Genomic DNA, 13834 nt, shown 5'->3' on the forward strand with positions numbered 1-13834 from the left:
ATCAATTCTCTATGCAAATGCCAGCATGCTGAACAAGATTCAGCTGTTGTTTGTCGAGTTTTAGGACTGTTTGTTCTAAATATGTCCTTTTTTTTTTCTTTCTGTTTGCGTGCAGATTTGCTAAACGGAGCGCAGGAAAAATGTGAACTGCCCTCGCTTGACGGGTTTCCACATTGTGAAGGCAAGATAAAGGTGAGCGCTTCTCTTGTTCTGTCTGAAATTTGTCAGCGTCACTCTTTCATGACTTTGAACTGTGACTTGTTTAACATCTGTTTAGAAACCAGTTTCGTCTTCAATCCAAATAGATAGATTTTTTTAATTAAAGGCCCTCCGCGGGATGTTCCCTTTGTGAACATTAACGGCGAGATATTGATCTGTTTTGAGACATATTTGAAAGCTTTAAATGCTTTTGAGTTATTAATGAGCAGAGCTCTTGTGTTGCTGCTAAAGCTTAAAAGAAGGAAGCGCTGTGGGGAAAATTAGTGGATTTAATTTTAGATTGTTAACCTGGCAAAATTACTAGCTGAAATAAAAGGGGAAAGGGTGCTTATTTATGCATTTGAAATGCTCAGCAATTTAACACATCTATACAACACACTACCTGACAAAAGTCTTGTCGTTAATCCCAGTTATAAGAGCAACAAATAATAACTTGACTTCTAGTTGATCATTTGGGAAAGTGGCAGAGGGTCGATTTTTCAGACAAATTATCTGTTGAGCTGCATCCCAATGAACAAATACTGCAAAAGACCTATTGGAACCCACATGGACCCAAGATTCTCATAGAAATCAGTCAAGTTTGGTGAAGGAAAAATCATGGTTTGGGGTTAAATTCAGTATGTGGGTGTGCGAGAGATCTGCAGAGTGGATGGCAACATCAACAGTCTGAGGTATCAAGACATTTGTGCTGCCCTTTACATTACGAACCACAGGAGAGAACAAATTCTTCAGCAGGATAGCGCTCCTTCTCATACTTCAGCCTCCACATTAAAGTTTTTCTCTAGAGGCCTTTGCCTTGCCTATAAGCCACTTCTAATACCAAATGGTCTACTAGAAGTAAAGTTATTTGTTGTTCCTTAAACTTGGAAAGACGACATCTTTTGTTGTGTTCATGATGAATGTATGATGAAAGTAACTCCCTTTATTTATATATATATATATATATATATATATATATATATATATATATATATATATATATATATATATATATATATATATATATATATATATATATAAATAAATAATGTTTAGGTTTAAATACAATCCTTCCAACCTCCTTGATCAATTTTTGTCAGCAAACAAATGTCTGAAATATAATGAAATTATTCAGTATAAATAAATCATATACACTTCAATATAATATATAATCAGTGTTGGATAACTAAGAAAGGTATTAATTGCTAATTATTAATTACATGACTAATATTGTGTCAAATTACTTTTCTAATTACTTTGTTTGAAAGTGACTTGGTTCTTCTGTAAGTCATTTAGTTACTTGACTAAAAATGAAGAATTCCAATAAATCTCACCCCTTAAACAATAGAAAATGAACATTTCAGTTTTAAATTCTAAATATTATATGTACAAAAACTATATATATATATATATATATATATATATATATATATATATATATATATATATATATATATATATAAACTGTTAATCATTGACTTAGGGCTGCCCAATATTTTGTTTCAGCATCGAAATCTGTAATAGTCACATTGCAGGATATGCAATGTGGAGTTGAGATTATAGATGATCAGCACAACAGTTGAGAATACATGATATTTATAGAGTCATTACAAAGTACAACCATAACAGATGTAACAATCTTTGTCATTTGCATGTGCTTTAAAGGCATTTCAAGAGAGTTTAAAGCATTCTGGCACAAATAACGAACATTTGTAACTTTAGTGAAAAATAATTTCACTGAATTAGTACAGTGAAGACTAAACAAGGTTATTTTGTTTCATTACCTCGCTAGCTGGCCTCCATTACACTCACCCCCCTAATCCTCACTCCCATCCTGGACGAGCCCCCATATATTTTACAAGGAGGCTGGTGAGTGTAACAGAGGCCAGCAAGCAAAGTGCTATGCAGGTAAACCTCACTCCTCTGACCTCAAAAGGTGCTCTAGTGACAGACTGTAGAGGCCATGGTCTTTAGCCTCCGTGTTAGAGCAGCCGACTCCCATGCAAAGAATTGCCGGTTCAATCCCAGCTCAGACTGGGTTGGGTGCAGAAGGACCGATGGGTTACAATACATTAAATTTAAATACATCAATTAGATCACTTATTCTTTATACATTTCAATAAGTACTGGTTGGAGTATGCATGTATTTCTTTACTTAAAGTTTGCATAAATATATCTGCTACACAGACTGATGATTTCTTCCATAGCATACATTTTACAGAGATATGCCTTTTCTTAGTGTGCTTTAAAAGTGTACTCTTCTGATTTAGCCTCAGACGTTTCTCAGATTGTGTTTTCCTCTTCAAATCCCTCAAAGTAGTGGAGTATTACCATGTGATAATGCTTTTTCCTTCCTGGAAAGCCACTTTTCATAATGACCTCACCTGATACTCAGAAATGAGCCTCTTTTGGATTATTTTTACAGCATCTTGATGTAGCAGCCAGACAGAGCCAATTAAACATCAAGCAGATCTAGCCGGCCAATCACGTTGGCCTTTTTCGCGATAATCACACGTCCTTTAGCTCATGGAAATTCCTGCAATGTGGAAATCCTCTTAAAGTCGTGCTGAATTCTGACAGAAAGTGATTATAATAACAGTGAGAACAGCCTAACAAATTTGTTTGACTTGAGTTTGTAAGCTTAGAAGGGCTGCAAGGACGTTTTGTTGATCCGTTTAAGCTGAAGCACAAACAGCAAAACAAACGAAAAAGGGTGTGATCGAGATAACATGTCTTTAAAGGTTTAGTTTTAAGGTCAACATTCAAATGATGCCTTTGTAAACTGTTTGGTAAAGCCAATTGTTAAACCCGTAAGTTGGCTTTTTGACATTTTGTTTGACTTGCTAATTTTTTGTACATATCCGAGCCTTGTGGGGACGTTTAAAGAAAAAACAAACATACATGTGTACACAACATGTATTACACAAACTCGCATTTTCCACTTTTTTTAATCAAATTAAGTGTAAAATGCTTTTATTTTTGTACAGATGTGTGATGTTTCAGCTTTTTAATAAAGCGCTGAGTCGTTAAGAACAAGTAGACTGACGAACAATTGGATGTTTTCTCCTTTTTGGTATAGACACAAGTGCAGACACGATAAATACTGAATTGGACAATACAGTTTTTGTAGGAAAAATAAGTTGTAGAAAAAAAAAAACTTATTTACTCACTGATTTGTTAAAATTTGACATTTGTCAGAAATTTTGATTGAGAAACTATTCTATTATAACATGCTGTAACTTCCCCTTTTTAGGTTGAAGCAAAAGAGCACTCTTTTAATGCATCCGTTTATATGCCAATTAGCTACTCCCGTCCCCTTCCAGAAGAGGGAGGAGGCTCTACTGCTTGTGCCTTGTATACTCCAGAAACTAATAATAATAAGTGATGGCAAAACAGGTGCTTTTGCTCACATTTTAAGATTATAAGGCTGAACAGCATGAAATGTCATCAGTCTACAAAGATTTCTCAGTATTTCTCTGTTGCAATCAGGATATCATGATAATTAACCCTGAAAAAGCCAAAGCAAAGCAAACACTACCAGATTACTATGGTATAAATACAGCATCACAACATACACAATAGAGAGATCGACTTAGAATGTCACTTACCTGTTTTATAATGAATTGATCAGTTTTTCTCCCCTAAGCACTTATTATACGGCCTCTGTCGCCATCTTGGACGAACGTCAACCCTCTTTGCTCTGCTCAAGGACAGGCTAATGGCTGCCAATGCGCTGAATCTCCGAAAGTATACACATTTAAAATATACACTATCCTTATAAATAAACTGCATAGTTGCAATGTAAATAACTACATTCTCACCGAAAAAAAAACCCCTCAAAGGCACATTATGTTGTCCAACAGCTGCAATGTTTGTCAAACTGTAGTGAGTTTATTCATCTGCTGTCACTGAGTAATGTACGAATGCTGATATTACAGAATACCACTCAGCTATCAGCCAATCAGATTCAAGAACTAGACAGAACTGTTGTATAAATAAACATAATTTTATATTTCTCTTTTACATTTTATAGTTTTGTAATTTTAATCTCTTGATATATAATATATAAAGTCTATATATTTTTATACTATTTTTATGTGCTTCTTTATATGCAAATGAGATGCTCCCACCCTTTTTTTCAAGAAGAGTATGGCGTCTTTACAGCTTGTCCCTCAGATACTCCAGAAACAACAAATAAAACACTCATACATTTATAGTCTTATCTTTAAGATCTCTTGATGTAATCTCTTGATAAATAAACGTAATCTTATACTTTTTTAGCCACAAAAACTATACTTCATAAACATCTGAGCTGTTTGTCGTCAAGCGCTGACCGGTTAAAAAGCGCACAGAAGCGCAGATCAATGAGTGCGATCTGAACCACCCGCCACAATCAATAAACCCCTCTCCATCCTAGAGCGAGTGTTATTGTGAGAAGAAATCAGATACAGGAAGAGGAAGCCGGCATGTTTTTGAAGGTCAAGCTGATCTAAGAACTTCTAAAATATCCTGCGAAACTCACAGATTTGACAGGATTTAAAACTGCGCTCTCGATTCACGGCTTCCTGTCTGTGCTTGATATTTTTTTGTGTGTGTGTGTGTGGGTTGGTGTTCCTGAAGTTTGATGTCTGTCCTAACACTTTTTGATTTTCATGCGATTTTAACAAATGTTTTTGTCCCTCATTTTCAGTGGATGAAGGACATGTGGCGTTCGGACCCCTGCTACGGCAACTATGGTGTGGATGGGTCCACCTGCTCATTCTTCATTTATTTGAGCGAGGTAAGACGGCACCACAGTGTTTGACTAATGATCACAGGTCTGTGCTGAAAACTCACGCAATGTAGCTTTTGTCCAGGGTTATTATATAATTACACTGCACTCTGGAATACTTGATTCTGATTGGTCCATTACAACATTCTAAAATGTTATAACCTGATTTGCAATCAAAGACTATATGTGCTATTTAATATCAAGCGTCTTTCTGCAATTCTAAGAACTCTTCCTTAGATTTAGTAGCATGTTTTACATTTCTTTTTCTCTCCAAGTGAATACTCATAATATTCAGGTCTGGACTCTGTGGAGGCCATTTCATGACTGTCTTTCCTATTTTTCAGCTGTTTTTCTCTCCAAATATGATTTCATTATATAAGCAGTGTGTTTGGGAACATTATCATGCTGAAAAATACAATAATTACAAATAAGGTGCTTTCTAGTAGGAATTAGATGACGAATTAAAACCTCTCTGTACTTTTTAGCATTCACAATCCCATCAATTCAGGCAACATTGACAACAGCTCTGGCAGAAATGCAGATCAAACCAAGATAGAAAGTATTTTTAATCCATTCTTCCATCTTTCTCTATCTCTAGACCCCCAAAAATTCATGTTTTATGATTGTAATTTAGTAAAAGAATGAGAAAGGAACATAATGTCATTATACCCTCATTAAAACAACAAATTTCACTGGGGGCCTAAGACTTATGTGCAGTACTGTATATTCACTAAACTTCAAGGTGATTTATTGATTCGTAGTTCCCTGATGGACCTGTTTTATTAGTTTAATCAGTTGTATATCATAGTAAACATGTCACCGTTTTTCTGTGCTGTTGACTAGAAATGTTCACCAGATGTCGGTGACAACCCAAGTAATCCATACTTGCAAAGATAACAAACAAAAAAGTGTAATAAAGTGTGATAAAATGCAATGACGTGGGGGGGAAGGTATTAAACACATTTACTAAACTTTGTACAAAAACCTTTGTTTGCAATAACAGGAAAATAATATGGAGAAATGAGTCCGGTGTGATTTTTGGCCCATTATTTAGCACAAACAGCCTTAAAAGGTCTTTAAAAGGATCCGTGGGCTTCTTCTTGTAGTTCTGATCTTTAGTTCTATTTATAGATTCTTTCCAAATCAGATTCAAGTCCAATGATGCACTGGGCCATTCTCTGAGCTTTATTTTCTTTTTCTGAAACCTGTTGATAGTTTCTTTGGCTGTGTGTTTGGGATCATTGTCCACCCTGCTGGTTTCGTCTTCTGCATCCTCGTTGATTGCTGAAGATTTTTAATCAAGAATGGCTAAAAAAAACACATGTCGTAATTGTTTAAGGGAACACAACACTTTTTTTTTTGTGAATATCAACTCATTTTAACTTGATAAGTAAAACAGTTTAGTCTTACCATTTAAACTGATCTCGGGAGCACTTTTAGCTTAGCATAGATCATTGAATCGGATTAGACCGCTAGCATCTTGTTTAAAACATTCATAAAGTTCCTATTTATTTATTAATTAACTATTGATTAATTATAAATTATTAATTATTATTGCTAATTTTTTTTAGGCTGGCTAGGAACTATACTCTCGTTTTACTGTAATCAATAAATCTTTTGTCAAACCATGGCTGCAGCAGGCGCAGTGATATTACGCTTTATATTATTAGTGCAGTGAAATTATATACGCACTTATAATATCTCTATTTAATACATTAAATTATATTTAATAGCTGAAAATAGTCCAGAGCAAGATAACTAGACAACAGCACTGCGAAATGTCATTATTCCTGCTTTAATTACAGAATCAGCAGTTTTGAATGAATCATTTGAATGAATCATTGTAAGGCAGGATCTTGTTGCCACCTACTGGTGGTTTTAAGTGAAGTTTATTTATAAACTAATTTCGAGAGGAGCACGCGCTTATGATTGATAGCAGCTGGTCCTCATTAGCTAATGCACGATTCACCAATTAGACGCTTCCTAAATCACTATAAATAACCAGACTATTCCCCCTTCCACCCCTACTTCTCCCAATTCCTTGTCAGGGCAGCACAGAGGCCCAATGGTTATCATCATTGCCTCACAGCAAGAATGTCACCGGCTCAGATCTTACCCAGCCAAATCGGCGTTTGTGTGTGGAGTTTGCATGTTCTCCCGTGTTTGCTTGGGGTTTCCCCGGGCTCTCCGCTTTCCTCGCACAGACCAAAAACATGTAACACAAGTAAATTGACAAAACTAAATTGACATCACAAGCCCCTTTCACACAGTGATACCGGTAAATATCCGAAAAACTTACGGAACAACTTTAGCGGTAAATTAAAGCGCTGTTCACACAGGGGAGGACGTTGCAGAATTTTCCGGTAAAGAGCATTCACACATCCATTCCAAAATACCGGTAAATTCTGACATCATTAACCAGAAATTACCTCTAAACGGCTGTGCTTGTATTTGTAAACATTTGACTACATTCCAAACTCTGTGGATGGGTCAGTATTGTGAACAGCTTCAATTAAAACATAGAGAAACACTTTTGCATGTCGAGAAGTACATGATATGTGTGTGTGCTTGCGCTCACCAGCTGCTTCACGTGCACGCGGGACACGTCAAAAAGCTGGAAGAAGAGCTTGAAGGTCAACAACGGCTTATCATAAGCATCTTATCAATAGTTATTTACACAGTTGGCATTAAGAAGGAGCATAGAAACGCTTTCTGACAAACATCTAGCAGCTAAATGCGTCTGGAAAAATATTCAAAGGCTTTTATTTCCATAAACCGCGCGTACGTGAATGTGTCCGACTGTTCTGATTGGCTAAAGTAGCTGTCTCACATCAGCACGCTGTTTCCGGCAATTTTCCTTCTGCGTTCACACAGCGCAGCATTCCGGCAAATTACCGGTAATGTTACAACTTATCTTTCCGAAAAATAGCTGGAACGAATTTACCAGTATTTTCAAAAAGGGCCTTTTTCACACATAAAGACCTTCCAGGAAAATTACCGTACCGTACCGTCTGTATGTGTGAAAGACAAGCGTTGAATCCAGTATTCACACTCTATAGCATTCAGAATCTACATCTACCATTATCAAGTAGGGGAGTTTTCATGACGGTTTGAGTATCTCACGAGTATATTCTTAAGATGGCTTGAGTATATCCCCAGGCTTGAGTAGCTCACGAGCTCAGGGCTCTTTCCCGGTTCAGCTTGCCAAACACGCTTTATAATCAATCATCAGCTAAGAGCAAACTCTTAAAATAAAGTTTATTTATCCACAACAGCCCAAATGAAAAAAAAAGGTGACCGTATTTAATGGTGTCCGAAGAGTTCAGTTCCTTCAGTATGTTCTCCCAGAATTTCACAGGCTTGTCCAAATGTTGTGGAGCAAACCTTAAACAAGCAAGCTTCAACATGTTTTTTTTTTTCTTCAAAAATGCAGTCTTGTGTAACAAGCATGAATACAGGCCATGGTGGTTGAGTGCATTACTTCTCGTTTTCTTGAAAAGTGTTGTACTTGCTTATTCTGGGTCTTTCTGAAGCTCTCCATAAGTGCGCTCTTGGACAACTCATCTGTTCTTTTTCTTTACAACTCTGTCAGAAATGTTCACTATGCTGACTATGAAGCAGCCAATTGAATGAATGGATATACCATATTATTTAAGTGAGACTGTGTGTGTGTGAGTGCTAACATCTGAAATACAAGATCCACACACAAACCATTGATAAGGGGATTTGCATACATTTCCATACCAAGCATCTCTGTCTGTAGCAAGTGATGTGTAATTTAAATATTGATAAGGTGCGTCAATGAGGTGGCTGATATGTAAATAAACGCGGCTACTTGGAAAAACGACACGTAGTATGTTAACATGATGTGTGTTTTCATGCGCTGTCAGTTTGTGTCTGATTATTAGCCCTGGATGTTCACTTCAATTTGTGTGTGTGTGTGTGTGTGTGTGTGTGTGTGTGTGTGTTAGGTTGAAAACTGGTGCCCTCGTCTGCCGTGGAGGATTAAGAACATTGGGGATGACTTGGACAGGAAAACACAGGTGTGCGTGCGTGCGTGCGTGCGTGTCAGTGGGTTACAAAATAAATTATTTGAAAGTAGATTAGCCTAATTTAAAATAAACAATATAATATTTTCTTTTATAAATTCATCACAAATAAAATACAGATTTATTTTTCCACATTTTATTAAAAATAGTTCTGTATTTAATTTTGCACAAAACATGCAAATATATACAAACATTATTTTTATACATCATTCAAAGGTTTACTTCTAATGTAATCATTTTCTTTTTAATAAATTACCATAATGGCAATATTTCATTTATAAAATATTTATTTATTTATTTATTTATTTAATAAATAATTTGTTTTATTAGTAAGCCTATAATAAAAGAATATATATTCAAAAAGGCTGAATTAAAAAGGCTGATTCAAGGCATGTAATGTTTCAAGCACACCAGCTCTACATCAGTCAGTGTTCATCACAGTATGTTGTTTCTATTTGTACACTTCCGGATCACATGATGCCACACATTGTATCGCAAAAAGAAAATAGAGAAAATACACATTACTAAAATATATTAAAATTATTTATTGAAAATAATAAAAGATTTAAATAAAAAGTTATTTACATTTTTGTATGTTATTTTATGTTAGTGATTGGTTGGATTGCGTTGTGGTTTAATTGTTAAATGAAAATCTGGGGATTAATATAGTCTGTAGAATGTGACTACAGAACTTCCACACAAATTAATAAATACATTAATATATTATAGGTAAATTAAATGATATCCAAAAACATGAGGCTTTCATAAAAAAATCCAAATGATCATATGAATTTATTAAAATTGATATACTAAATCAATATAAATACATAAATATAAACTCAATACATTGTTACACATATATATATATATATATATATATATATATATATATATATATATATATATATATATATATATATATATATATATATATATATATATAATATATATAATATATATATATAAATATATATATATATACACACACACACACACACACACACACACACACACACACACACACACACACACACACAACTGAAGTCAGAATGATTAGCCCCCATTTATTTTCCCCCCTAATATCTGTTTAAAGGAGAGAATTTTTTCAACACCTTTCTAAACGTAATAGTTTTAATAACTCATTTCTAATAACTGATTTATTTTATCTTTGCCATGATGACAGTAAATAATATTTGACTAGATATTTTTCAAGACACTTCTCTACAGCTTAAAGTGACATTTAAAGGTTTATAATTCTGACTGTGGTTTCTTTAATCTGAGAGAAACTAAACAGGAATAGAAATCATCACCTGAGTCTCCATCTGTCTGTTCTCAACTCACTTTAAATGTGTGGATAATTTTTTTTGCACAGTTGGAGGTCCGCACCAGTTTTGACGAGTTGTATCGCGTGATGTCGCGGCGTGAGGAGTTTCGCTGGATGATGCTGCGGATCAAGCGGATGGAGGAGCCGTGGGTCAGCGCCGTTCGCTCACTTGCCAACAAACAAAACCTCCACCACCGCAAACGCAAGAAGGTGAGGCTAAACATAAAACTGTGTAAAAAAAAATCATCATCTATGGTAATGTTGCCGCTGTTGTAGTTTTTAAGGAATATTACACAGTTTTGGAAAATATACTCATTTTTAACAGTTAAACAGTTGAGTTCAGCATATCTCCAGGTCTGGCGGAATTTTAGCTTAGCTTAGCATAGATCATTGAATCTGATTAGACCATTAACATTTCAGAACATTCAAAAAAGTTTTTAGGTAATTTTTCTATTTAAAGCTTGACTCTTTTGTTAGATCATGTAATAAGACCAGCGGAAAATTAAAAGTTACTATTATTTTTTTTAGGCTGGCTAGTAACTACACTCATTTTGCCGTAATCCATACCTGTCAACTTTCTCATTTTTCCCGGGATTCTCTTGTATTTTACATGTCTATCCTGCTATTATCCTGTAAAGGATTTTTTCAGTATTTCTCATTTGTTTTCAATCTTTCTATGAAGAATGGCAATGAATATCAAAGAGCCGATCCTACCTATACACAACCCATACCGCCACAGCATCAGGGGACGCCCCTTGCTCTTAAATGTGAATCTGTTTGGTGCTTTTATTTAATTAAGGCACGAAAACACTGAAATAAATATAACAATGGCATGATTTCCCTTCCTTTCCATTACAGGCGCTGTCGTTTGTCCCGTGCACTCCTCAAAACAGACATTTCATGTAGCAGTGCGTCACTGTCAGACATGCTTCATAGTGATAAATAGATGCTCTTTCCCAAACTGATTCTGTACATGCGATTTTTAAAGCGAAGCGAAAGTGGAGACACTGGGTTTTGGGTGCATGTTTAAACAGACACACACATATAGTAATAATAATAAGAGGAATAGCGATAAACAGCATCTTAACATGTCAATCTTGGTGGATTTTCTTTTAAACACAACCAGATTTGTCTTAAATTAGCATAAAAAGTTAGGAAAGCAGTCGAATACTTTTATTAAAGATATGTGCATTTTTAAAGTGACACCTCTGATATTTAATGTAATCAAACGAAAAATCTAAATGAGAGATTCATTCGCTGCTGTTAAATCAGAATGTTTAAATTATACAGTGAAGAAAAGGATATTGATATGCCTTATTTTCACAACCCAATGTTAACAGGTATGCCGTAATCATAAATAAATCTGTTGCCGAACCATGGCTGCAGCAGGCGCAATGATTTTACGCAGCGTCTGAAAAAAGTCCCGAGCAAGATAACCAGATAACAGTAACCGTAATATCATTGCTGCTGCTTTTCTTAAAGAATCAGATGTCTTGTATGAATTACTTGAATGAATGATTCCGGACATTACATTGTAGGACAGTAACTTGTTGCCACCTACTGGCGGTTTTAATATAACGTTTATTCATCCACAACAGAACTATCCTCATCAAAAAAGGTCCGATTGTTGCATCTGATACTCATTCTGCATGTCGTCCTTTAATAATGCAGTCAGTGTTCCCACCATTTTCCTCAATGAATAATTCACACAAATGCAGATGGACACCGTTTCCCATGAGCCTCTTTGCCTTTCTCTGTCACCTGCTGCCGAACGGCGCAGCGGGGCCTGAAACCACACACACACACACACAGACACACACACAGACACACTTCCCTCTAGAGATCGCCTCGTGTCAAGCCTCAAATACCCTCAGTTGTTTAGAGCTTAAAGCATGTCACGGCTACCCATAATCCTCTGCTGATACTTATCCAGCACACAAATGCGACTCTGGAGATGTCGCTAAACACAATAACCCTGAAACTAATGCTGTAATTGAAAAATATAAGACCCAATTAATCTGCTTTTGACATGATAGATAATATAAGACACACTTTATTTCTTAAGATGTCACCGAAGTCACATTTACAACAGAATGCAACAGTCTCTTCTCATTTACTTCTTTGCTGTACATGTATTAAACTTATCAGAAATTATGTGATGATTTAGACAACATTAAAGTTCACTTGATCAGAGATTTTAAGTAGCACTTAATGTGATCAACTGTTAAAAGCACAATGCAATATTTGCATTTTTGGTTAATTATGTAGCTTGTACACTACCTGACAAAAGTCTTGTCATCGATCCTAGTTGTAAGAGCAACAATTAATAAGTTGACTTCTAGTTGATCATTTGGAAAAGTGGCAGAAGGTTGATTTGCATCCCAATCGTCACAAAAACTGCAGAATACCTATTGGAACCCCCATGGACCCAAGATTTTCAGAGAAATCAGTCAAGTTTGGTGAAGGAAAAATCATGGTTTGGGGTTAAATTTAGTATGGGGGTGTGCGAGAGATCTGCGAGGTGGATTTCAAAATCAACAGCCTGAGGTATCAAGACATTTGTGCTGACCATTACATTACAAACCACAGGAGAGGGCAAATTCTTCAGCAGGATAGCGCTCCTCCACATACTTCACCCTCCACATCAAAGTTCCTGAAAGCAAAGAAGGTCAAGGTGCTCCAGGATTGGCCGGCCCAGTCACCAGACATGAACATTATTGAGCATGTCTGGGGTAAGATGAAGGAGGTGGTTGAATCCAAATAATGTTGATGAACTCTGGGAGACCTGCAGGAACACTTTCTCTGCCATTGCAGATGACCTTATTAATCAGTTATTTGAGTCATTGCAGAGATGTAGGCATGCAGTCCTCTAAGCTCATAGGAGTCATACACTATATAATATTAATTCTTTTTCCACTGCACCAAGACTTTATATTCAAGTATACTGTACTTTTTTTTTTTTTTTTTTTTTGCTAAGTGACAAGACTTTTGTCTAAGCAAAGTCAGACCTTACTGTCCTAATTAGTTAAAAATTAAGGCATGATCATATTTTATTTTGGTAAAATAAGCGTAATCTAGAGGCCTTTGCCTTTCATTTAAGCCACTTCTGATATCAAATGATCAACTAGAAGTCAAGTTATTATTTGTTTTTCCTAAAACTTGGATAGGTATAGTTATATAGTTATAATTTAGTTATATTTTTGGAAAAGTATGTAATTTGTGTAATATATCTTAGTAATATAATTATTATATTATATTATATTATGTTATATTATATTATATTATATTATATTATATTATATTATATTATATTATATTATATTATATTATATTATATTATATTATAATACATAATTGATACATTCACTATAATGGTATTTTAAAATCAAGACGCCTTCAGTTAAGGATAATCTTTATTATTTTGGTTATTTGTTGCAAACACTTTTTGCAAATTTTTTTGTGAAAGTAAGTATTATATTTAAACAAGAATTG

General features: G+C 35.1%; 1 protein-coding gene across 2 annotated transcripts in view; it reads left to right on the plus strand.

Moving 5' to 3' along the window:
• The window catches only part of mgat5 (alpha-1,6-mannosylglycoprotein 6-beta-N-acetylglucosaminyltransferase), a 114530-nt gene that overhangs the window by 62665 nt on the left and 38031 nt on the right, over positions 1-13834 (plus strand). For both annotated transcript variants that reach the window (XM_087303238.1, NM_001045311.1), the window contains 4 exon segments: positions 116-192; positions 4889-4978; positions 8941-9012; positions 10391-10552. In XM_087303238.1, coding sequence (XP_087159364.1) covers positions 116-192; positions 4889-4978; positions 8941-9012; positions 10391-10552 — 401 coding nt within the window.

The sequence above is a fragment of the Danio rerio genome, chromosome 22 (assembly GCF_052040795.2).
Source record: "Danio rerio strain M-AB ecotype USA chromosome 22, GRCz13ab, whole genome shotgun sequence".
Classification (NCBI taxonomy): domain Eukaryota; kingdom Metazoa; phylum Chordata; class Actinopteri; order Cypriniformes; family Danionidae; genus Danio; species Danio rerio.